At 38.7% G+C, this 27,601-nt stretch overlaps 1 protein-coding gene across 2 annotated transcripts in view; it reads right to left on the bottom strand.

Annotated features, from left to right (window-relative positions):
• Window positions 1–26,726, bottom strand: part of CNIH3 (cornichon family AMPA receptor auxiliary protein 3) — a gene marked incomplete at both ends in the record, with an annotated part of 42,137 nt that extends 15,411 nt beyond the window's left edge. Inside the window, 3 exons of one of the 2 annotated variants that reach the window (XM_084284133.1) lie at window positions 2,399–2,446; window positions 3,557–3,625; window positions 26,646–26,726. In XM_084284133.1, coding sequence (XP_084140259.1) covers window positions 2,399–2,446; window positions 3,557–3,625; window positions 26,646–26,726 — 198 coding nt within the window. The remainder of the gene's footprint in view (window positions 1–2,398; window positions 2,447–3,556; window positions 3,626–26,645) is intronic. The other variant, XM_084284134.1, reaches the window with a different exon arrangement.
• Window positions 26,727–27,601: the final 875 nt, after the last annotated feature.

Raw genomic sequence — 27,601 nt, 5'->3', positions numbered from 1 at the left:
GAGGTACTAGAAGAGACCAAGCATTGGCAGTTATCAGCCTCCTGACTAAAATAATAGTACTTGCTTCAAAAGGCATTAGGTGAAGATATTTTTATTTTTAAATACCCAGCTACTGATTTACATTCCACTCTTGTTGTTACTCATGCTAGTAATGGAGTATTGAACAAGCTGTAAGTTTTGTTATTCAAAAGTTGTCCTTGCATATTTTTTGTCTGCTGTTTTTTATTTTTTCTTGACAGTTGAAGTTCATCTGAAACATCTTTGAGATTAATATCAGCTTGTCTATCATTAGATTTCTTGATGAATTTGCTCCCTTCCACTCACTCCTTCAGGACGAACCTCCCCCCCCCCAACAAAGGAAAAAAAAAAAAAAAAAGACACCACCACAAAAAAAAAAAAATATATATATATATATATATATAAAAATATATATAATATATATAAATAAATATGGAAAATGTAACTAAATTATACAGTATCTGGTAACATATCAAGTACCTGGTCACAGTTTGTTAATAATCTTCTCCAAGTATTTTGGAGGTAAACCAAAAAATCCATCCTTAAACTCATTAGTATCATTTGTATGGCATATTGTACCCCTATTTAGTAATTCCAATGAGCCCCTTCTAAAACCAGGCTATAATGAAACTGAACGTATTTTTATAACCTACCTATAACCTCTTTTTTTAAAAATTTACAACAGATCTTCATCATTAAGTTCTAATGTCATAAATAGTAATATAACACTATTCCCAAAGCCATTTAAAATAATTATCTGACTTCGTGACAGAGGAAAAAAGATATGTTGCTTTTTCATAGAAGGAGAAACAAACCTAAAGCCACACAATTTTATAATGAGGGATATATTTAGTGCTTGTAGATAGCATCTTAACTGCTGTCTTCCTGTATCTATACAACACTCAATTATTCACCGTTTTTGCCAGAATTTATCCCCAACAGTGAATACTTTATGCTACATAGTCTAAAGCTATTTTTAGTGACTGTCAGTTTTAAAGACTACAAATCTCTGTAGTTATTTCACCACCTTCTTCTTTCATATCATCTCTCAATTAAAACAAATGTATCCCCAAAGAACTTTGAAGACACTGAATTAACAAAATATGAGAACCAGAAGCAGCCAATCCCTTTTGAATACAGAATCTGTAATTAGACAAAATGCTCCATTTTGCTGTTCACAAGAAGCCTGAGTCTCAATATTAATTAAATACTGATGAAGGCAAGGCACTCCCATGGGCTCACATATATTAATACATTACCACTCACCAGTTTCTTTATGTCAGATAAACTGTGACACAGCTTGCAAATGGCTGGCTGCCAATATGACAAAATGGAACGCTATTGGTGATAAGTGTATTTTCTCTTCTTTTCACATCCCTAGTGTCTTAACCATGCTAAGTTCTTAAATGTGGCTTGCTCATAATGGTGCCAAACAGATCTGTCTCAGGTTCTGACTGATCTGAGTCATTTCCTGCATTCTGAGTGTGGTCACAACTAGATCTTTTGGTCATCCCAAGTGAGTATTTCCTAGCACTGGTTTTCCAAAAGCTTCTAAGGACGGGGCCCTCGGCTTATTAAAAACACATCTGAATTTAGTTCTTAGCTTGATTAGGATGCAGTCTGCAGTCTGTACTTCAGTGATGACCTTTGTTAAGCAAAAATGCTGAATGATTTAGATGGCTCCATTACTATTCTGGTGAAGGCAATTTAGAGAAACTTTAATATATAAGGTGAAATATTTTGGAACTACGATTATTTTGACTTCATTGGTACAGAGTCAGGAGAACAAGGAGTGTTTAAGAAAGCCCCCTTTCAATCTACAGAGGAAAGATGTAACCTGACCACATCAATCCTACAATTTATCAGCTCCTTCAACTCTCAGAAACTGAGGCACTCATCATCTCTGGCCAAATTAAAATAAATGGTGTATCAACTTTTAAATTCAGCCAAATAAAAAATGTAATTATTAAATATGTAGGTAATAAAATATTTAATTTATTAAATACCAAGCCCCTGTTCAAAAAAAAAATAAAATAAAATATCTAAAGCCTGAATTACAACACTATAAATCAAATGATAGGGCTATAAGAACCTTAAGCTGCAACTGCAAAATGATTCACAACCATCCAAAAGCATGTTCCAAAACTAATGGGCAGACGTTCTCGGGATTTATTTCTTATCTAGGAATCCTCTACTATGTCAACTTTTTATAATTTGTCTTACTCCATTCTAACAAGGTCATCATGACTTCCAATTCTGCAGCAGAACTGAACCTTTCAACAGAGAATGAGAATTATTCAAAGAGCAAATGAATGTAGATAATCAGTCGTTGGCTTTAATTCTCATGCAGTTCACAAATCCTAGACTATTTTACACTCACTTTTCGCAGGAGGAAGCAAATACGCTCAATATTTCTCAGTCGCTCTCTCTGTCAAGAAAAAGTGGGGAAAAAGGTGGAAGATTAGGTAGTGTTGTAAGTTAAAGACAATATATTACAAGTACAAGGGGTCAAAATCATATTTTTTGGTTGCAGGGAAGCAACATGTTATTAATCTGAACCAACAGTATTCACTTCTAATGTACTGCATGCAAGTCAAAGGATCTACTCATTTCTAAGTTCCAATGTTATTTTGTCATCTGTTACTGAAAACAGCAGTATAAAAAGGAGGTTCATGTCTATGTTAGTCTTGAGTCAGAAGCTTCAACTTTTTTTTTGAAGTCAACATTTGTGACTGGAGCCAATCTACAACACAGAGACTCGGCCTTGCATTTTCACGTAACCAGCCTCTAGTTTTGAGATAAGTCTGAATGAAAAAAAAACTGAAAAGCTGATATAGCTGCACTTCCACTATCACTAATAGTGTGTCTGAGCAACATGTGCTATTATAATTTAACCCATTAGTGAATAATACCCATAATGTCCTAGAAATATCACTTTAAACAACAGATTTATTCATAAACACTAAAAGTAACTGTAATTAAGTACTTTGAGTCAAAAGATGCTCTAAGCTTGATCCACAGAAAGAAAACAAGTCAAAGTACGATCTTCTTTAAATGGCTTATAATGAGAAATTCACTAGTAAAATCAGATTTCTCTCTGCATAACTGGGGTTAATCATGAGGGTATGTAGAAGGACAGTGGCCACTCCTTTAAGGGTCAAGGGCCCTTTTCCAAGGCAACAAGATAGTAAGGAAGGGAGGAAATGGTGGGAACAAAGTTCAGTCAGTCATACTAAGTTATGAGAGCATGTGAAAATGTAGGAATGTTTATTCCAGCAGGGTTATCTGATGGAGGGCTTCTAAGGTAGGAGATAATTGAACTTCCAAATATTTTTTCTTTTGCCTTCTTCAGCAAAAAGGAAAGCTATTAGCATAAAAAGCTTCTGTTTTCCTAAGACTAGCCCAATAAATCAATTTTCCAAACTACAACTGTCTTCACAACAGGCTTTACGTTCCCTTCCACACTCATACTTTGATAGCTCAGTGCACCTACCCATCTTTAGTAGCTGTTGCTTAGCACATCACTGGATGTACTTACTGCGTGGACTGGGTTGCATTGATCTACAGGGCTTTTGAAGTCTGTCCGTAGCTCATCAAAGGCAATTATCTGAAAAACAATTTTTTCAAACATTGTAATGAATGTTAATACAAATGCTTATTTTTCTGCTAGAGGCTAGTTAGATGTGTTGCCTCCCTTCCTGCCATTTCCTGAGAAAATTAGGGAACCTAGAGTCCTAATACACTCCTTTCGGAAACAGTTAAAACAAAACGTGGGATACTTCTAAATATGAAACCTAAAATCCATTAATCCTTCTGTCTTTCTGTAAAACCACATCTGTATCCCTTTCAGCATTATTGTTTTCCGGGTTTCTTCCTTCCCATCTTCCTTCTCATCAGCTGGAATTCTTTCTCAAACTTTCAAAAGATGTAAAACTATTTTACAAATACATCTCCATGCTTGATGGAAATAGTCACTAGCTTCTTAACACACAGTGAAGCATCAGATGCACTATTCCAGGTTTAATGCATGCACAACAGATCCTTTTAAAAAAGTTATTAAACCTACTTCAGACATTAATTCAGAATTAAGCTATATGTTTGCAAGCATATTCCTCTAGAATAGAAGGTAAACTACTCTAGAGCAAAACATGTCCTTCCTAAATTCCAGTGGGTCTTAGAACATTTGCCTCAAATATCATTAACAGAGAGAGGTCTTTTGCTCAGGTCCTTTAGTTTCATTCATGAGCTGATGGATTTAGGTACACTGGTAATTACTGCCTGCTTTTAAAACACAGCAGATAAAATTGCCCATAAAAAGAGTAAAGTTTCATGATGCTTTCTTAGAAATAAAACAGCCGTAATAGCCCTCAGCATATTTAATTCAAAGATCTCAAAGCATGTTCTTAACTTCATTTCATGTTTGTATTCTAGCAATACCTTTGATTCTGATGGCTTCACTCAAGGAACGAAAGCTCACGGTGATAAGGACTACATAAACACACAATCAAAGTGATTCCTTGTCAGACAATTTACAACCCAGGAAAGTATTTGTACCCAGTAAAAATATGAGAGGAGTACAAGGTAGTAGTCAGGTAATTAGTATACGAGTGCAACAGCCATTCTGTGACATATTACAGTGTACCTGCTGCGTCGCTGTTCAAACAATAACCAAGTGGGTATCAACACAGACCCGCTGTATAGTTAAAACACGTTCATTTTACAGGTATGAAATGCATACAAAACAGGAAGTCTACAAATGATTCTGCTAATAATCTGCCGAGAGGTTTGAGGATAAAACCTAGAGCTACAATCCACAAATCTAACTACTACTCTGCATCGCACTCTAATGCTGCATTCATCATTCTGAAGCACATTTAAAATCAAGAGTGTGGCATTTTCTAAGAGCACACTACAAAATTCAATTTATTCAACCATGACAAGTCAAAGTGCCAGAATAAACCAAGGGAACTATAAAAGCATGATTATAAGTGAAGTGTTTCTCCCCATGGATGCAGTATCTCCACAAGTTAGGGATTAGGTCTGCAATGAGCTGTTTAGACTAAGGTGAAAGAGCAAATAACAGATTGTGAGAGGGTTACAGTACAACTGTGAGGGATAAGGTTGGGAATAAGGGAATAAGGAATGGGTCAATTGTTAAGAGGGTAAAGACCATGCAAGTCAGACACATGGTTGTGTTCATAATTGGATATCAACGTCAGCACTGGCTGCATCAATATAAAGGAAGAAGGATGTTCTTGTAACAGGTAAGAGAGCTGACTCTGTTCACTGATTTACTTTGGGATCCCTTAAATTCTCTTTGTCTAACTGCACCAGTACTTACAGATGTGCCTTGAAGACAGAAAACTATTAGGAGCTTTGAGTGACAACTTTATTTTTAATAATGTACAATAATGGCAGGTGTTAAAAACACAGAAGTGAGCTAAAATTTTCTTGAAATAGTAATAATAATAAAAAAAAAAAATAGTGAATTTGCTGTGCTCTTCCTTTTGGTAGTCAGTAACAGCAATAAGGAGTTTGAGATAATAGTAAAACAACAGACAGTATGGAGCCAGCTCATGCCATAGTGAAGACTGGTATGAGACAATAACTTGGAGAACTGGAAATTTTGGAATCATGAGAAGAACTCTACTCTAAGGGAAGACCAGGAAAGCCTTTAAAGATTTGCTGAGCACAAAGGTTTGAGGATAACACTGGAACACGTTTAGATGGAGAAGAATTAGGTCACTTTGAAAGACAGAATCATTAAGGTAGGGCTCTGTTGAGCTAGCTAATGCAGCTAAGAGAAGTCTTGGAGAAATCCTAAATAACAGTTTGGAAAAGAGATTAGCCTCAAATATACTATGTGTTTAGATTTCCTCAGCTATCTCTCTTACCCCGTCTTTCTCTCCCCCAGCATCCACAGCTCTGTAGACAAAATAAAATCTACTCTTTCTACTACTACTTTCATAGAATATCTTGAATTGGAAGAGACCCACAAGGATCATCAAGTGCAACTTCTGGCTCCACACAGGACCACCCAAAAATCAGACAATATGTCTGAGAGCATTGTCCAAATGCTTCTTGAATTCTGTTAGGCTCAGTGCCACGACTGCTTCCCTGGGGAGCTTGTTCCAGTGCCCAGCCACCCTCTCCGTGAAGAACCTTTTCCTAACATCCATCCTCAACCTCCCCTGTTGCAGCTTCATGCCCTTATTTGCTACCAAGCAGTTAATTTTGTGTTGTGATGGCATAATATCTAAGTGCACTGAAATGAATCTGAAACAATTAAGCACATTGTTTTCATGGAAACAGCGGGCCTAAATACAATAGTCTCACAGGCATCCTCTTGGGATGACTGCCAGTTACAACAATTTTGAGATAGATTTCTATTACACTGCAAGAAATAGACTGAGGACTTGTACCAAGCACACAAGATGGTAGGAAAGTTTCTTCAGAAAAAGTTTCAGCATCTCTCTGGAAGGAGGTAGACAGAAATAAATCCTCTCAAACTCTTAATATTTCATCTCCATAAAGGTTCCGTAATAGTTTGTATTTTGTTAAATCCAAAGGACTGGAAATCCAGTGCTTACGTGAAGATATCTCCTTTCATTCATGAGAAAGTGCATTTCTGTTTCTCAGTCATAGTGAAAAGTTTGGAAGTGTAATATTATGAAGGCTCCTATTAGAAGGAATATAAAGAAACTCCCCAATTTTTTTGTTGATGGTGGTTGGTTGAGTTTTTCAATTTCCCTCTCATGCTGGATTTTTAAAAGTGCAGATAAGAAATGATGGAAACAAAGTTGTAGATTATTAAGATTGGTGGTTGCTCACCGTAGAGTATGTAACTGAGCAACAAACGGTATTGTGTTACAGCAGATAAGGGAGGGCTGTGCTGCTGAGTGCTTTACATAATCAGTGAGGAAACATCTTCCTCTTTCAGTTATAACTAACCTTGTGTAGCAGTTTAATGTTCTAGGGAATCGTGTGGCTGGAGTTGCCATTTTTTTCTTACAGAGAAAAAAAAGGGAAAAAAAAAAAAAGAACTACTTGCCACTATTAAGTATTTCACAATGCTTCCACAGGAAGTGCAGACTTCTGGCCATACTCCAAAGAAACAATCTGCTGTCCAGTTACATTTCCTCTGGATGCAGTATAGCTACCTGCTTCCCATACATCAGCCCATCAGAGATGCTGAATGCTCTGGAACAACATTCAAGTGTGTTCAATGTCCATTTCACTTCAGAAAACATCACACTCATCAGTATCTTGACAGAACAGTTCATTCCAAGGAAAACAATGTAATAGGTCCCAGTCAGGGACAGCAAATCATTAAGCCTTTGTAAATGAATGCATTTTATAAACCATTCAGTATCTTTTTGTTATCCAAACTAATTTGATCCAGTGTGGCAATAAAGACTGCAAAACATACGTATGTGTGGACATCAGTGACCCCATCTCCCCAAAGGCCAGACAACGAGCAGACTGTTCCAAAGAAAAATGACCAGCCTCTAGTCATGGTTCTAAGCAGAAAGCCAAATGGATAGCACTTAGGAAACATACACCATGGACTGATAGCACACAGAAGATAAATTTACTTATATCAGTAAATAGTAATGTTGTATACAGCTTGCTAGAAAGAGAATAAGGACCATTTTATTTTATTTTATTTTATTTTATTTTATTTTATTTTATTTTATTTTATTTTTGGATGGATGGTTGGTTTTGGTTTTTTCCCCTTGGGGTTCCTAAATTAAACAACCCCCCCAAACTTCAAATCTGTTCATTTGCAGACCTACATCACATAAAAAATTGTATCATGTTTACCAACAGCTTTTATCATTACTGTAAAAAGGGGACAGAGATTGAATGAGCAATGGATGCTGATTTACCTTTTGACTTGTATAATTTTCTCTATGATCCCACACTTCAAAACTTCAAAACATCACAGGAAGTTTGTTCTTCTGCTGCCTAGCTGCACTTCTTTCTGTTGATAGAAATGTACTTGTGGGTGTTACCCAACTAATAGAACCAAAGGTCTATAAAATTAATGGTAGCATTCTCTGGTGATTCACACCATCTGGAAATCTCATAGCTACAACTGTAAATCAACAAGGAGTTTGCCCAGTTTAAGCACGCACTCAACAGATGAGATTGTGATGACATCGTATGTTTCAGTATACCTACAGCTGCAGTGATATTTATAAAAATGTGCCTCCGTTACTTGCACTCTCTGTGCTCATCTCTCCAGACAACAGCTTTGGACGATGAAGTACATATGATTGAACCTGAATTTTGTTATCTTTCTATATTTATACACACGTCAGACTGAAAATGTTCACCTATTAATGGCAGGAATGGATTTATGACCTCTGAATTTGAAATCACTCAGCTCTTACAGAAATACATTTTAATTTAGAATGTGATATTTGGGGCTAGTGGGTAGGGTTGCTGTGTGTGTTTCAATTCAGTGACAGCAAAGAAGTGGGAAATTATTGCTTATTGGTATCTTAGAAAAGTTAAAATAAAACAGAACTTGATGACAACCACACTAACCACAGAACAGAAGAGTAACACTTAACATATGCTTCCTTGCTACCACCCTGCCAATCCTACCCTAAAGAAACTGTCTTTGATGGCTTGTTCAAACAGTTTGTCTACCCCTCTGCTCTGCTTTCACAGCACCCGTACAGGCAGTTCCCAGGCTGTCTCTGAGTCAGCACATGGACAGCAAACAAACAGGTTTAGGAGCATGCTGTGCTTGTATTCATTTCATGCCTGCCCATCAACTGCTGTATAGACATATTTACAGTGTTGAACCTTAATCATGTTTAAACTATGTTGGTACAAGCTGGGTTGGATTTTGTTGACCAAAAGCAGCAACAGACAAAATGTATGAGTGTCAGACAGTTACCAGTGCAGAAAGAGATGAAATTGTCACTGTCTTGATCTCAATGTGCATGGGGAGCCTATAGGGAGATGCACAGAGTGGTGACATTGACAAAGTTATAAACTGAGAGAAAAACGCTTGCCACCCAATTCTTATCATGACATTAAATGAATCTGAACAAGAATTTCAGCTTTTTGGCAAGCAGCAGAATTGCATTGTGTTCAGGTTCACAAGTTCAGTCTATGACCCACTGGAAGAGCACAGAATTATTCACCATGCCTACAGTTTTACCTATAGTAAGCTCTATTTCAGCAAGCCAGACACTAAAGCCTATTGACTTTAAAATGCTGGAGTTGTGCAGTGTTACACATTAGAAAGCTATTCTCATACATTCCCCCCAGTAGACATCTTTTTGAGTGTAAAAAGATCTACAATAAATCAACAGTTCATTGCAAACAAAAACTTCAATATACGGGATATCCAAAACATATTATAGCACAGGTTCACTAATTACTAGTTACACACTCAGGGGTTGGGGAGCATACAACTGTATGTGACAATGAATATCAGTATAATATAAAGAGTTTAGAGAAAAAAATGTAGGACTGGAGGATTTAAGGCAGCAGAAAGCAAAATATAACCTAGTTTGACCAAGACATGGAAGTCAGAAACCATAAAAACTTCCAGGGAAATGTTTTAAGTCTACTCTAATCTCCTATTTCATAAAGAAAGAGCATCCATCAATGATTCTGCACAGTTGCATTTTATTGACTAGCACAAGCAACAGGATCCTCATTTTTAGTAAAAAGAAGTCTAAGGGTAAATATCTGAGTTTTCAAAATTACATATTTTCTCACGGTCAGAAGAACAAACATTTCCAATATTTCCAATAAACTAATCCTCAAAGAAATTCCAGACGTAAGGCAAAAAGAAAAATCTTGCTCCAAAATTAAACATTTGCTTTGAAATTTATTTTGGTTTTAGAAAAAATAGATTATATGGCATAATTCAATTTTCTATTGTATTTATTTTAAAGCAAGCACACTGCTTAGTAGAGACTGAAATCTTTTATCTTATTTTCTAGATCAAAGTATCTCATTTGTACTACACTGAAACAGCAATGATTGTAAATATTTTTAATTTATTACCACTTAATTCTCAAAACAGAATCCAGGAAAAAGTGGACATCCTGGGCCATCAAGTTCAACCCCCTACTTCTGCAGACACCACAATAAAATACTAGTGATAAATACACCAAGTTTATTTTAAAAACAGGGAGGAGGCATATGGTTTCTTCTTTCACTGTTCCTTTTGGAAGACCATTTCCAAATCTGCTGTGAAAGCTGGGAACCTTCTCCTAAATTAAATTTGTTCACAAATAACACAAACAGTTGCCAAGACTGCTTCATTACAACAGCTACTTAGTAAAATGAGAAAGTTTTATTTTGAAGGAACTCACATCAAAATTGGCATGATTCCAAAGACATTGCTCTTCAATTCAGCAGAAAACTCCATCCCAGCTCATGCTAGCTGACATTCATACAAACCCACTCATATGCATGCAAATCTTGTGCATTACAGTACTTGCACAAGAATAAGAATTAATAACAAAGCTAAACGACATTGGCACTGTATCTCTACTTCAAATTTCTCCTTAAATGAATGAATTAACTCTTGGATACCTGGAGTTTTTTGTCCTGACACCTGCCTGATAGAAACTAAATTTAATCAATCAAAAGTCAAAACCTCTTTCTTGACAAATTTCTGCAAGAGCCTTTATACAAAAGTTACATGTCTAATTATCCCCATATTATTAACCCTTCACTTCTAGGAGCAATGATAAGAAGGAAGGCCCTTATGAACAAGAGAAAAGGGCCATGAACTGTGTGGTAGCACAATAACGAGTGGCAGAGAAATTTAAAATGTTGAAATAAAGTTCCTTTTTCAGGCTTCACATGGCTATCCAGTAGGCTAAGCACTCTCTGGGTGAAGGGAAATCACACTCTCCCATTGCTGATGTAAGTGGGGACTGACTCCAAAAATAACTGTGTCTATGGCTGAATCCCAAGAAGAAATGTCCCTAACAGAGAAGCACGGCAAGAATTTAATCTGAAGATGCCTCATAAGGCAGAGAAATCCACCTTGCAAGTCAAGCTGTGGCAAAAAAAAAAAAAAAAAAGACAAGAAAAGCTGCTCCTTGATACACATATGACTGCATCTTAGAATCATAGAATCATACAGGTTTGATTCTCTAGAGATCTTAGAAAAAGACCTCTAGGATCAAGTCCAACCTAGCACATCCAGGTCTACCACTAAACCATGCCTCTTAGCACAGCACCTACATGTCCTTTGAATACTTCCAGGGATGGTGACTCAACTACTTCCCTGGGCAGCCTGTTCCAGTGTCTCACAACCCCTACAGTGAACAAATTTTTCCTGATAGCCAACCTAAACCTCCCCTGGAGCAACTTGAGGCCATTTCCTCCAGTCCTATCACTTGTTGCTTGGAAGAAGAGACCAACCTCCAGTTTGATACAACCTCCTTTGAGGTAGTTGTAGAGAGCAATAAGGTCTCCCCTGAGCCACATTATTTCTGAACCAAGCCAAGATGCCACTGGCCTTCTTGGCCACCTGGGCACACTGCCGGCTCACATTCAGGTGAGCATCAACCAGCACCCCCAGATCCTTTTCCTCTGCACAGCTTTCCAGCCATTCTGCCCCAAGCCTGTAGTGCTGCATGGGGTTGTTGTGCCCCAGGTGCATGACCCAGCACTTGGCCTTGTTAAAATTCATACAGTTGGCCTCAGCCCATCATTCCAACCTATCCAGATCCCTCTGCAGAGCCCTCCTGCCCTTGAGCAGATCAACACTCCTGCCCAGCTTGGCGTTGATCTTAACAGCTTTAGTTTGATTAGAAACTGCTTGAGCGGAGAGACCTGATGCAGACCTGCTTTCTATCCCTGTATCAAACCACATTGCAGGAATTTACATATGGCAAGTGCAGGAACAGTCTCAAAAGTCAGTGTAGCTTTTGAATTAGTAAAAGAATTAAATACATTATTTAGAAACTGGAAAGAGTTTTATATTGACATATAACACCACTGCTATTTATGGACTTCACTATCCCTTATTTAAGGATAAAGACACCCAAAGATAAGATGAAATCTGGTTCTTTAGACAGAAACTCAGATTCAGGAGAACAGGGAAAGCTCCACAAGCCAAATGCCTACACTATTTGTACTTCAGGGTTTGTACTTCAGACAAGGAACCTAGTAATGGAGTTAATAAATATTGCCTTCCTAGTTTGTAGAACAAGCTTTCAGAGTACAGCTTTAGCTGCCAGTGTCAGGCACAAACAATGCATCACCTGTGTCTTTTTGCAGTAGGCAGAATTCTACAAAATCTGTGCAAGTTTAAACATGTACACCTTGAAAATGTAGTAGATATATTCAGGAAAAAAAAAAAAGAAAAAAAGAAAAAAAAAAATTGTTAAGCTTAGATATTACTAATGTTGTAATTTTACATGGATATATTATCCAAATAGGTGATATATAACTTCAAATTGCATGTTAGTACCAAAGAATAAACCTTTAATACTTGCTTATCCGTGACAACCTTTCCTTTATTTGACTGTTTTTAACTGCTTAACTCTGAAGCACAGCAAGAGCTCTCAGATTTGTAACAGCGCTTCCCCGTTAGCCATATGGGCATTTCAGTCAATGTCTCAATATTATCTCATATGATTTAGTTCCCTGCCTTTCCCTGTATGATCTCAGCTACAAACCCACCTGCTATTTTAAGTTGCCATATTGGCACACATCTGCATCTTAATTTTATTTAAGTGAGTTTTATATCTCTCTGGAAGTTGCAATTACATGATCAATGAAGCAAGGACAGGACATAAAGCAAAATAATTTGTAGTGATCTTTGCATTGTCAAGTATAATTTTAGTGGAAACCACCTTCCTGACTTTCAGTTATTATGAAGAGCTTTTCTCACCTTTAATAGAGAGTGACAGAATGCAGTTTCTTAAAATGATTATTCAAAATTGCGTGAATGGATGGGTAATGTGTCACAAAAGTCAAATAGTTTTATCTTTTTTTTTCTTCATATTTTATTCTTTGCTTGTTAAAGAATTTGCTTATTTTATTCTTTGCTTGTTTCTTTTGTTAAATATCAATATCTTAAAAAAAAAAAAAAAACTCAAATCTTAGTTTTCATCATATCTGCCCATGTAACTCAGTAGCTTCCCAGACTACTCCATCTGAAATGTTGGTTTTAATGAGAATCTTAATGCTCCAGCCAAGCAGAGTGCAGAGAGGAAAGTGAGATGAAAGGAAATCCTTTCTTCTTATACCTCTCCCCCAAAACATTTATTTTTCTGAATGTTAAACTTATTGATTCACCACATTTATCAGTAAAAATAAATGATAATAATTAATAATCCTTTGCAGTTGTAAATCTTCCTGCAAGGCGGTGAAGGCCTTAAATGCTAGGAAAGTATCATTTCCATTTTTAATACAAGGGGAAAAATGAAACTTGGAAATTACATGATTTACAGAAACAATGGCAGAAGAAACAGAGCCTCCAGATTTCTGCACTACATCAAATGATTGGGGAAACAAAGAATACTGTCAGTGGACTAATAACATATGAGCAGTGAAACTATGCATTTCTGGCTGATTATTATACTGTCATTCATCTCTATAGCACTGTATTGCTCTAAGCAGTGCCTTTCTAGATTAAGATTGCAAAGGGTTTTAAATCACTCAAGGGTGGAAAATTGTTCTATTCGTCAGATTTAGCAGTAATAATCGTATGGCATTTCTTTGCTCTACTTAACTTGAATTTCATATGCTGCTACTATTAAACAACTCTCCATGCAGAAATCTGAACACATTGCTATTGCAAACAAAGCTCTTGTGGCTCTATCCAGGGCTGCACAAATAAAAACTGAGCAAACAGTTTTCATCTTTTTATTGAAATGTCATTAGTAAGGCAGTATTACATTTAGGCCAATACAATTTAAACTATTTAAGGTCTAACTGGATGTTTAAGATAATAGTCATTAAAATCTTACTGCAACTTCTGAAGTATTTAAGCCATATCCTAAGCCTTTTCCAATAGAAATTCCTACATGTAAAATTAAAAACATGCACTCTCTATTCCACAAACACAATTCAAAAGGCTTTCCCATCTACCTATGGAAACGTAGAGACATGATTATAGTATTGTAGTGGGTTTATGTGGCAAGGTTTTGGTAGCAGGGGTCTTCATGGGTGGTTTCAGTGAGAAGAATCCAGAAGCTGCCCCATGGTAGATAAGAGCCAGTTTCAGCTGGCTCCAAAGGAACCCACTACTGCCCAGAGCTGAACCGATATGGGATGTTGTTTGCACCTCTGTGAGAACATACTTAAGAAAGGGAAAAAAAACTGCTGCACAACAGCAGCTGGGAGAGAGGAGTGAGAACCACCCTGCAGACCCCCAGGTCAGTGCAGCAGGAGGGCAGGAGGTGCTCCAGGCAGGCAGCAGCAGTTCCCCTGCAGGCTGTGGAGAGGTCCCTGGTGGAGCAGGCTGTCCCCCTGCAGCCCATGGGCCCCACATGGAGCAGATCTCCACGCTGCAGCCCCCCCATGGGTGGAGGAGCCTCCAGTGGAGCAGGTGGATGTGTCCTGGAGGAGGCTGCGGCCCATGGAGAGCCCCTGCAGGAGCAGGCCCCGGGCTGGAGCTGCAGCCCGTGGAGGAGCAAGGATCCGGGGGGAGCTGCCGCCCACCCGTGGGGGACCCGTGCTGGAGCAGTTTGCTCATGTGGTACAGAGCCATGTGGGAGCAGTGCTTGAAGAGAAGCAGTCCACATAGGATCAGTTTGGAAAGGACGGCATCCCATGCGAAGGAACCCACATGGAGCAGGGGCAGAGAGGGACCATGAAGGAGTGGCGGAGATGAAGCATCAGGGACCAACCACAGCCTCCATTCCTGGTTCCCCTGTGCTACTTATGGGGAGGGCACAGAAAAGAGTGGATGGGACGGATGGTGTTTTTAGTTTTGTTGTTGTTGTTTCTCACTTACCTAGCTTGTTAGTAATAGGTAATAGATTTCATTAATCTCCCTATGCTGAGTCTGTTTTGCCCTTCACAATAATTGTTGAGTGATCTCCCTGCCCTTATCTCAACCCTTGAGCCTTTTTCATCATATTTTTCTCCCTTTTTCCCTTTGAGGAGGGGGAGCAAGAGAGCAGTTGTGGTGGAACTCAGCTGCCCACCTAAGTAAAAACCACCACAACTACGCTAATTAAATATTGATAAAAATCCGTAGAAGGCTCTCCTGCCAAGAGCACATGCACAAATATCCCGGTCTGCATTTGTATAGTCACACCACTGTATTCCCCTGCACAAACAAAAACTATGTGGATGGACAAAAACTAGAAACCATATAGATGGACAAAAGTAATAGCATTGTTTCAGTGATGGCAAGTCACATTTCCAAGCATGCAGAGAGGTGCAGAGAAACCACTAAGAATAATCATTGGGCAGTCACCTGAAAGTCCATGTATTAGTACAAGAAAGAAAAACTCCATGTTGTAAGAAAGACAGAAATTTATCTTCAGGAATACAAGCATACTGTGCAGAGTTTTGAGTACTTTGAATGGAAAGTTACTATCTCAGTGCATTACTGGTTATTATAATGGCAACCCTGCAGACAACAATTTGAAAAAGTAAACCTCGTTTCTGAATGTTAAGAATACATTTGTTGTTATTAGTTTTGACAAAACCACCGAGAGAAAAAAAAAAAAACAAAAAAAAACTCAGCAGCTGCAAAATTCTGTTGGGAACACGATGTTCCCAGAAGGATGATTTGATAAGCATCTATTGACAGATTTCTACAACTGCTATGAAATGTTTTTAAATCACCTCATTCAACTGCAAGGAGAAACAGTTTTACTAACAACAAGATTCTGGACACAGATTACAGATTTGACTTTCTCATCACAATCACTGAAATATGTTACCCTGCTATCCTGAAACTGAGATGCGTCAACCCTCTCACATTCAGGAAAGAGAAAGACGTTCCACCTATTCCCCACTGACAGAGTTCAGAGATTACCTGTGCTTGTATCACAATTGTAAATCCACTCCCTTACTTTCAGTCTAGACCAGCTGAAACTCAGACAGGAAAAAACAAAAACAAAACAAAAACAAACAAACAAAAAAGAAAAAAAGAAAAAAACAGCTTTGTGCAGATAAACTGCAGTTCGTTAAGAGAAGAAAGACAAGCAAGCAAGCTGTACAGGAGAGATGATGCTAATACAGCTGTACAGAGCCTGTTTCTGAATAGGCTAATAGTTTTGCTCCCTGCAGCTAGTACACGTTTCAAAACAGACCTCAAGTGGAGGAGGAATTTTTAAGGTGAAGAGTGCCATGTTTCCCCCACCCCCTCTATGATTTCAGTATTTTGTCACAATTCATTTACTTTAAAACTTTGGTACTGCTTTTAGTACAGTGAAACAGAAAGCCTAAGGAAAAAAAAAAAAAGTTCAAAAAGCAGCAGTATTCTGTGAACGAAACTCAACACTTGACATTTTTAAGGGACAAAAAATATTGTTAATAATATTAAGCAAAAAATAAAAAATAAAAAATAAATCCATTAGTTTCAAAACTGATCAATACAGCACATTCTTCTGAGAAGAAAAAAAAAAAAAAAGTTTACATGTATTTTACCTGGAAACGTATTATTTAAGTTTAACAGACATGTTAAAGTCACAAGGCTCTGCTTCATAAATTATTCTTGAAAGGAACTGAAGCACATTTTCTATTAGTTACCAGCACAAAGCTGATAATCACAAAGCTAGGAATAAACAGGATGTCTCTGCAGAATAATTTTAGGGAAAGGGTAGTAAACAGATGGAAAAATACACCAGAATACATACGATTAGAAAAAATATTTGTTGCAAAGAAGGAGGTAAGAGAATGAGATCAAAAGACAAGATTTTTTTTTCAATATGAGTAAGATAAATGTAATAAATGAGAGACTTGTGAGTTGGCTACTGCTGTCTCTACCAAGTTTCCAATCTTATCATCTCACTCCAATGTATTGTATTACTTAACTTTCAAAGATTCATATATATGGTTATAAATCATCATGTTGAGATTTTTGTTTTCTTACACGCACTCTTTTTCAGGTCAATTTTCTCCTCAACGGTGTCAATTTATTGTGCAAAAACTGTTGTTTGGGAGAAGTATCTTCCCCCACTCCTTATGTCGAGTTCTCTTGCATTTCCTCACAGGTTTCATATTGCTGCTGCTACCTCTTTTCCCTCTGTCATGTTCTCCATTCTCACCAGCAATGGTTTATGTACATTCACCAAAACCCACAAAATACATTTTTCATGTTCTGTCGCTAATAAATCTGTTCAAGCATGTCATGTATTACACCATACCCACACAGAAGACTCATTACACAGGCTGCCCAAAAATGTCCACCATCTGAATTCAACCATACCTTCTGGATTCAGTCAGCCTTCTCTTCTCTTCTCAAATAATTGTTCCCCAAGCAAGAATTTTGCATTTTCAATCATCCTTCTTTTTGTCCCTTACTCATACACACACCATCTTTTGAGCTTTCCTTCATCTTTCTCCCTTGAGTCCTACTTCCCTTAGTCCCACTTTCCCTCTTCCCACACCATTCTTCTTAACCGTTACCTACTCAACCATGGGGTCCTACCAATTCTGTCTCAGAAAGAAGCCTATTACAGGGTAGCAGGCAGATGTGCTGATGATCTGCATTCCCTGCCTCCAAATGGCACAGAAGAAGCCCAGCTGGACCACCAAGAGGCAGGACAAGAGAATAGGAGGTTTTCGAGCAGGTGGCATCAGGCAGGAATGACCAGGTTCGAGATCTCCCCAGATTTTCTTTCCCATAAAGAGGCCAGGCAGAACCTAAAGGAAGTAACTCTGAAGCCCAGACACACACACCAGACACGTTTGTGTTTGAAGAAATAAGGCATGGGGAAGGGATGCAGTAGTAATGCACTTGTTTTTGCAGAAATAAGGTAAGGGGAAGGGATACAGCAGCCAGTAAGAAGGATCAAGCTTTTAGAGTAAAATAATCAAACAGCAACACTATTATCTTGCCTCATCTGTTCACATACCTTCCTGTGACACTGACTAGTTTAATTATAAGAGCATGAGTAAGGATAAGGACAGATTTTAGCATAGATCCAAACACACCTGCCACTTAAAAAAAAAAATCAACAAATCAGATTTCTAAAGGATCTAATAGTGTTTAGGTAATAGCAGACCAACTCTGAAGCACAAGTTTTTGATTAATTTTTGGTTGAATTGATCTTCATGGAGTCTTCATTATGCTTCCTTATAAATACCCGTTCTGTGAATGTACAAGGCAGTTTATATTTACATGGTGATACAAATAACTTTAGCAAGAACTCTTAACAGGATAAAATAATAATGCAACAGAAGATTGACTAAACAATCAAACACTTGAAACAGTGACTCACAGCATAAAGATGGCTGGCATTTAAATGCATTCAAAAATCAAATGTCATTACAACAAAAAAATGGCACTTTATCAACAATACCTGGCATTTGCACAGCAACTGTTATCAGATAATTACAAAGACTATAACTTACTAATTCCAACCATTTTACTGTAGATCTTCTGTTATTGGACTCCAGTTACTCCCATGATGTGCTTAGTTTTCCAGCTGTATTAAAAAAATAAAATAAAATCTAGCTCTGATAGTAAGAATATGACACAGCCTCCAAAAGCTTAGAAATAAGAAGGACCCACAAACAACGCAAAAGTATTTTATGATCTATTGCATAAGTGAGGAGCTCCAGGCAAAGTTCTATGGAACAACTCCTTGACAGCATCATTTTTTCATCACCTCTGTGTTCTGCTTCATGTGCTCACTTTATCAAAATGGTAGGTGCAAGTTCAGCAGTCCTTCAGAATCTTAAAGAGAAAGCCTGTTTCCATTATAAATGTTTTGTGATATTCCAGTGCCTTTTAATATAACTTTTTACAACATTCCTAAAATAAATCCTTGCACAAAAAGTTACTTGTACAGTAACTTTTTTTTTTTTTTTTCAATGGGAAGTGAAGAAAAGAGACCCTTGTCCTGTCACGACAAGGTACATTGATGTTCCTTTGAGTTTATGTGGGCACACAATGAAACACTAAGCAAGATGGAGATGCTGTGTCCCCGCAAAATATTTTATACCCAGACAGGAGAGACAGGGAAAGGATAGGCAGATTACAAGGTAAAAAACTGGCTACGCCATCAGACTGAAAGGGTAGTGGTCTCAGGTTTGAAGTCTGCCATTAGGGCTGCCCAGTTAGGAGCTACTGGGGGATCAATACTGCAGCAAGTCTTGTTTGACATCTTCACCGATGACTTGGAAAATGAGACAGATGGAGTAAATTTGCAGGGGACACCACACTGGGGGGATCAGTTGACATACTGGAGGCTATGGCTGCCATTCAGAGTGGCCTTGACGAGCTGGAAGAATGGGCCAGTGAAAGCCTCATGATGGTCAACCAAGGCAACTGCAAAGTCCTGTTCCTGGGACACACTGTCCACACATAACATTGCAGCCTGCCAGCAACTCAGCAGAAAAGGATCTGGCCTTTCTGGTGGACAAAAGAAGGTTGGGTGCACAAGGAGAGACTGAGGGAAGTGGTTTTGGCTGTGGGGTAGGAGATCAAATTACTGTATTCATTTTCTCGGGGTGGGTTTGACAGAAGTCAGCACAAAGGTTTTCTCAGGGGGGTGCACCACGAGACCAAGAGACAAAGTCAGAAGTTGCACCCATAGAAGTGCCAACTGTGTATAATAAAATCTATGTTCACAGTGAGAGTGGTCAAGTACTGGAACAGGCTCCTGGAGAAGCTGCAGAGTCTCTGTCTGCAGAGGAACTCACACCTCAACCAGGCAAGGACTTGAGCAGCCTGGCCTAACTTTGAAATTAGGCCTGCCTTGAAGAAGAGATGTGACTAGGTGATTTCCTAGGTCTCTCCCAGTCTAAATCTTTTTATGAACTTGGTATTGTTTCTTTGAACAGGAAGGAGACATTTCTGAAGGTGTAATTATTACCTAAGGAACACAGGAACCATCCTGTTAAAATTGCATCTTGCTCTCTGAAAAGCATCATGGCCACAAACAAAAAAAATAGTAATAATAATAAAATGGAATTTCCAACTGTAAAACACTGGAACAAGTTGATCTTGTAAATAAAATACTATTTGATGTCTGCTTTTGCCTCATGAACAGACTCTGTCCTGTGACTTTAGGTGACTACCCCTTTGAAGAACGGCAATAATAACAACAGTACTTACTTGTTTCATATTGGAAAGACTCTTTGTTTCCACAGAAAGTGGATGTGTTTTCAAAACCACCAACCTACAAACTAGTAAGTCCCTCAGTATCCCCTAATTTTAATTTCTGTGAGACAGAGTTTGCTTGCCTGGCGGAGTCACTGCTAGCTGTCAGCAACAACACTGATTATAAATGAACTGCATGTCAGAGACACTGAAGAAGAGGAATGGGTCAAAGAGATACCTAGATTCTCATTCTCTGCTCAGCTTCCTCCTCTTCTTTCTGAAAAACATTCTGATAGAAGGGCGTTCATGCTGGGAGGGGTGAAGGGGGCAAGGGAAGCAACTCAGCCAGAAGTCTGAATGTTGAATTTTAAGGGTGATTGAACATAGTATTTGGTGACTGAATATACAAATGTATGTAATAAGAGCTAAAACCTCATGCCTCAGACTCAATCAAGAGAGTGGCATTCACAGTCTAATGAAATATGACAGCTATATTGCCATGCTTATCAACAAACGTAGCAGTTGAAAAAAGCACTACAAATAGATTATTTGCCAATTTTGAGATAAAATCCCTTTAGTAAGTAGATTTTCCAACTAACCTTATGATTAACAACAAAAAAAAAAAAAAAAAAAAATTGGATATGTGACAACCAAATAACATTGAAACAGTTCTCTGCACATTGCTGAAGGAGGGAGACACAAGACTCCACAGAGTAATTTATTGTACGTTGATAACAGTGTCACTGTGACTTGTGAAGCATCTGGAGTTACAACCAGTGGCAACCATTTACAATGTAAAACCCTTCTCCAAATAAATCTCATCATGACAATTCCAATATATAGAGAGATCCATTTTAATCTTTTTACAGCTTTTAAATCTGTGGCACAGCCAAAGACTTATACCATTTTTTAATTAATACTTAAGCATGACAAGGCAACTAAACTGAAATATATTTACTTTTCAATACATAAAGTATATTTTGTTAAGTAGCCTAAGCTGCCTGGCCTGGTATCTGTCTGTCAGCATTAATGTGACTAACTTCTGAAAGCAAAGTGTACGGGAGCTGTCAAGCTACGTTATAGCCAGACACATCAGACTTACTCCTTAAGCTGTCATGACTATGAAACCTTCAGGGACAATGTGCTCAGTCGCTTAGAGAAGAAAAATTCTTCCAGAAATATGTATAACATAACAACAGTGTTTGTGTTCCTGCTCCTCAAACCTTAATTTCATTCTATTTTTAATCACATAATTATCCAATATTCTCAGAAAACTGAATTAATGACTCATTAAAGTACAGAACTGAACTTCAATGACTGAAAGAATATTCAAGCTCAACCAAGTCTGTAAGGAAATTACTTTCTTTTCAAGGCAGGCTCTAAAGTATTGTACGGAGAAATTGAGCTGACCAGCAGCCTTTGCTGAAGAGAAGTACAGGTTCAAGTGAGCTTACAGCTCTTTTTACTGGACTCTGATAGAACAGCCAGCTATCCTCCAAACCACAGTTACAGATAAACTAAGCTACTGATACACAGAGAAAACTGATAGACTAGCCACCAGTTTGTGGCCAAAGTGCTTTGCTCAAGTGAATTTGCCATCAGCACAAGCCTTAAATAATTATCTTGTGTGCTTTTGACTTACCTTTAAAACTAAGGTTAAACAATTTATCAAAAATTAGGCTAACAATTTTATGAGGAATCCTAAGTGAGATGGGTACTGAATATTCACCAAATTCCATTTATGTAACTCTTGGAGAGCTTTCAAATTTTTCTACCTACACTACCTCAAATTGAATACTGATAAAATACAGTCCACATCAGCAGGACCATAGTGAAAAATAGCAGAAGTGGCAAGGTCTTCTACGTACATAGCACCTTATGTTGGAAAGCAAAGACATTTTAGGGATATATTTGATAAGGTGTCATGCAGTACTTGGAGTTCGGTTCTATTATCCACACTTAGTAGATGAGAAACAATGAACAGAAAATTTAAGCCATCTGCTAAACATAACAAACAAAGCAAATAGAGGAAACAGCACACCACATAGTTTCTAAAGGCTTCCTTCCTTGGTATTCTCAAAAAAAGTAGCTAATTAGAAACTAAAAGTCCATCTTAGCCTACAACACTTTTTTTCAGTCACTGCCTCCCACTGGTTTTAAATAGAACTGTGATCTGGTAACTGTTAATTCAGGCCAGTGTCATATGAAGGTAGTTTATCAGCATTAACACTGTCCCCAAACTCTGAAAGGATAAATACAGCAAAAAATATATACTCTGCTATTTTATTCTTATTATTACATTTAGGTAACTACCACAGATTTCAGCTCATATTACTCTTGCCATGACACAATTTTTTCTAGAATCAATTGAATTCACAACTATATTGAAGAACTGCATAAGCCCAGCTGATGTGGTACAACTCCTTACACCAGCACCATTCTTTTTTTCTCTGGCCCAATACTCCTAATGCTTACTGGCAATCCTTAAGTATTACTGGTTATTAAGCAATTGCACACATTCACAGATACACTGGTATTAGTTCAAAGAGATGGTCCACCATTTGAATTAATTTTTCAGACAGTAATGTCCTTGCTACTTTGTTTTGTTGTGGTGTTATAAAATGGAACACTTTGAAAAGCTCTTTTCATAAAACTTTTCTTAAAATAACAAATCTCAAAGCAGTTAATTTCATCTTAAAATACAAAGAAAGGGAAGGACTGTCTTTCATGTAGTCAGATTACCCCCAAAACAAAGTATTTGTAGAGAAAAATAGTACGTCATATATTAAGCATGTCATATATTAAATGACAACACATAAACCAGAATTTGGTCACTTTCAGTCAACTTCAGTTCAGACATAATTGAAATCAATGGAGCCATACTAGAAAAGAACTTGGTATGTCAAATCTTACTGGGAGTTCAAAAAGACCTGACATGGCTCACTTAAATGTTAACAGGAAGCTAAATCTTAGTTAAAATAGTTTAGGAATTGAGTAAAACAGCTTATGTAATTAAAATGCTGTTTATAAAGAACAAGGAGAATAGCTGACGATAGCAACACAAAGTGTCTATGATATTTAGTAAGAAGACCATACGCTCTGTTTTTGAGTTTATAGCATGATCAGATGCAGATATAAAATTATGCAGTTGACAGACCAAATCCTGCTGTTAGCTGTACCACGCAACCCCACCAAAATATGCTCAGCTGTATTAGTCCAACAGAGAGGACACCTTGGTCAATATACATGTAGATGATACCACAGCTAGTAATGCAAATAAAGTGCTATCAAAAGTTTATGTCTGAAACAGCTTACAGTCACATGCAGTATCTCTATGTGTGTATATGTATATATATATATATATATATTTATTTATTTTTTTTCCCCATAAGATATTTACTCACTGAAGTTTTCTTAACATTTTGATGCTAACTTCTTTTGAAGACAAATCTCATTTAGCTGATACACATTTGGCAAATACTGCTTCAAGTAAAATCATCTTTACTAAACTGTGTACCTATGAGAACTCAAACACACTCAACACATTGAGACCTCAGATGAAAAAGTTTTATTAAATTTAGAAACATCTAATTCATAGAGTTATGCAAAGTTTACTCCAAACACTAGAAACAGCCCATATAGTGTTTGAAACAGCCTATGTAATTCTGTAATGGGAATATGAGGCTTTATTAAATTCCACAGGATTGTTAGAAGAAACCAAGCAGAAGGATCACCATTCTCTACTAAATTCTCTAGTACTTTTCCACAACAGTGACACAAAAGTATACATTTCTACATAATGTTTTTAGTGTTGTGTCATTACAGATGGAGGTAATGTGATCATTGAACAATCTAAACGTTTAAGAAATTCCCATACCACAGAAGCTTTTATTGAACCTATTACATCTATAGTAATGAAAACTATCACTCTTATAAAATCCACCTGGCTACTGAGTAGGAAGAAAATGAGATTTTGTTTGAGCCACTGTTAATTCATTCCATATAACTGCCCAAATTTCAGTCAGATTCTGGTCCAAACAAGATGAAGTCCAAATGTTGCATTTTATACTCGTCCTTTAAAATAGCTTACAAAATGTAAATGCAAGTTCAGCCTTAGAACCCTGTAATCTTTCAATATGATGAGATGCTCAGATTAATCAGCACTTTGTTCTTAGTAACAAAACATTAAAAAGAAAAAAAAAATTTAGCAGAAAAATGTAATATTTAAAATCCTCTGCTGCCCTTATAAGAAACTACTTAAAATGTGTCAACTGTCCCTTGCAAATATATTACAGCAAAAAATAAAGATGAAAATCTGGTTGCAGGGAAGGAGTAGGAGTTTTGTTTCTTGGGAAGATTTTCACAATGAGATGTTTAAGGTAAAAGAAACTCCTATGACTCAATACATAAGCTACATGTCAGACTACATTTAAGAAGAAATCAGGAAGCAAATTATAACAGTTCTTAGAGAAAGGACGATGGAAATTGTTTTGTAATCGGTATGCTTCAAAATTTGTTCTGGCAGGGTGTTCCATCTGTTATCCTATGACCTTCACACAAACCATGCACTTCAATAGGATTATCTATTTATAACAGAAGTACCAATTCTTGCTCTATTACAGTAGAATGGTGTTTCCAGCCATTTTCAATTTCAATCCCTCAATAATTTTACAATGGATGTGAGAAACAGGTGCCATACACATAAGCCTATTGACAAAGGGTTTTTCTTTTCTTCTTTGCTTCTTACAGATCTCTATAAATAATGGATTGCTCTCCATGGGTTTACAGACTGAAAGTTGAAAAATGTTTCACTAAATTTGCAGTGACTACACTGACTTATGTATGGAAAAGTAATTTGCACCATTTGCTAGACATACTGTATGTCTTCAGCCAACAACAACTTCAGTCCAGGAAAAAGACAACTACTGAAACACAGTAGCAGACTTCAAATATATAAAAAATGATAAAATTGTGGTAGTGATTACAGAAATACCAGTGTGATTTGTAGAAAGAGATTCAGCAAACACTTAGAAAACACTTCTTAACTCTAATTGGTTTGAAGGATCTGCAGAATTATCCCTTTGGGAGACCTTATGGTTTGGGGAAAAGGAAAGAAGGAAACATGAGTAATCATCTAAATTGTACTACCCCTTTTTTTCTGAAGAGTGGGAGTACAGTAGCTGACTCCTAGAGATCCTTTTCAGTCTTTGCAGTACACGACATCACCATTGCCTTTTTTGTCATTTCATTAATAAGAAAAATTTTGTAACTGCACCATTAACTGTTCAGAACAATTAGATTTCAAAGAATCCTCTCAGCTGACTGCTTCCTACCTCTAACGTGCTTACATACAGCTAAGCTAGCAGCTTTACTCATGTTATAAGAAAAATACATTCTCTATCTCCCTTGCTTGTTAGTTAGAGGAGGTTTTGTTTTGTTTTGTTTTTTAATCTTATTCTATCAGGTACCTGCAAAGGCATTCACAGAATCACAGAATGGTTTGGGTTGGAAGGGACCTTAAAGATCATCCAGTTCCAACCCCCTGCCACGGGCAGGGATGACACCCACTAGATCAGGTTGCTCAAAGTGCCATCCAACCTGGACTGGTTGAGCTCTGTTTCAGCTTATCCTGCTCCAGCCTGAACGTTTACTGCACTAAGTTCTCTGTGTGATATACAAAGATGTACAAGCTATAGTGTAAATAATTCCACACTATGTAACAACATAAAAGAATTTCAAATTATGCATATGGATTATTTCATCATTGTGGAAAACCATATTTTAAGTTACACGCTTAGTCCTATCACAGCCCCCCCTGCATACAGCAGGGAGTGAACACCACCACTTTCAAGTGAAATTGGTGAAGAAGGAATCGAAACACCAGCTCACGCATCACAACGACTGATGAAGTTTCAACTTCAAAAGTGATGCTTAAGAAAGTTGTTGGTGTAGCACTTATTGAAGGAAAGATCAGCATCACCAGATATGTGGAGGCTTCTCCTTGACAGTGCTCGGCTCCTGGAAAACAAAAGCCACGTCCCTCGGAGAGCTGTGGTGTTAACAGGGTTGATGCTGGGTGCACGGCTGCCTTTATGCCAAGGAAAGTCAACGGCGTAGAAGTTCTCCACACGCACAGCGCTACCACGGCGCTCAGGGTGCGAGCCCTTCCCAGAGGCACAAACAAGCGCGTTCTTCACAAGCTATCGCGGAAGCACTTCCCTTGATTTACGTTTGTGAAAACTTAACGGGATGCAGATATACGTGTACATAGCCCCACGGCGCTCTCGGGGGCCCAGCCCACGCCGCAGCCTCCCACCCCTGCTCCCGCTCCGCCTGTCAGGGACCCCGACGGCCCCGCCGGGGCTGGGGCCGCTGCTGGCGGCCCCCGCCGGGTACTCACATGCCAGATGGCGAAGAAGATGAGGGCGGCGCAGAGGACCAGCGACAGCATGTAGCAGAAAGCGGCGAAGGTGAAGGCCATGGCGGGGAGCCGGCACGGGGGAGGCGCGACCCCCGAGCCCCCGGGGGGCAGACGGGCGTCCGCGCCCCCGCCGCCGGCCGGGCGGAGTTCGTCGCCCTCGGACAGCACAAGGGAGGGGATGCTCGGCCCCAGGACAAAGAGCTCCGGGAGGCTCCGCTCCTCCGAGCCCGTCCCGCCTCCCGCAGCGCCGTGCCCGGCCTCCGCCCGCCCCCTCCACCTGCTGCGGGCGGCGGAGCGAGCTGCGAGCGGCCCCTCCGCCGCCCTCCCCTCTCCTCCCTTCCCCTCCTTTCCTCTCCCTTCCTCTCCGCCCTGGCGTGTGAGGCGCGGGGCTGGCTGCCGACGGTGATGGGGGCGGCCGGGGGGCTTCGCCGAGGGGTGGGTGGGTGTGTGGGGGATCCTGTCACCTGTAAGGCGGTGCCTTCCGTCACGACCGCGTGTTTCTGAAGGAAACCATATCACGATATCACGATAGCGTGAGCGTGGGCTATGAGCTGAGGTCGACTTGGGCCAGATCTTGAAAAAATGACTTGCCCAAACTTGCTTTTTTATTATTATTATTAGTAGTAGTAGTAAGAACGGTAAATCCGTTCCGAGGAGGCCCCTCTGAGGAGGAGAGCATGGCCAGACGAAGGCTGAGGCACTGCCAGGGGTCACCTCTCCGCAGGACAGGCAGAAACGGCCCAGGGGCGATCTGACTGAAACTAAGCCGCTCAGCAAAGTACTACCCTGAGATTCTTCCCCACAAGGTGAAAAGGATGTTTGCACATAGGGTAAATAAACGGCAAAGCCGTTTTAAACGACAATTTGGGAGATCGCGCTTTGTGAGTTCAGGGTATTCGCAATATCCAAACAGCTAAAATACATGTTTAAAATGA

This window comes from Netta rufina, assembly GCF_964035555.1.
Source record: "Netta rufina genome assembly, chromosome: 3".
NCBI lineage: Eukaryota > Metazoa > Chordata > Aves > Anseriformes > Anatidae > Netta > Netta rufina.
Note: the sequence above shows the minus strand (reverse complement) of the source record. Positions and strands in the feature narration are given on the sequence as shown.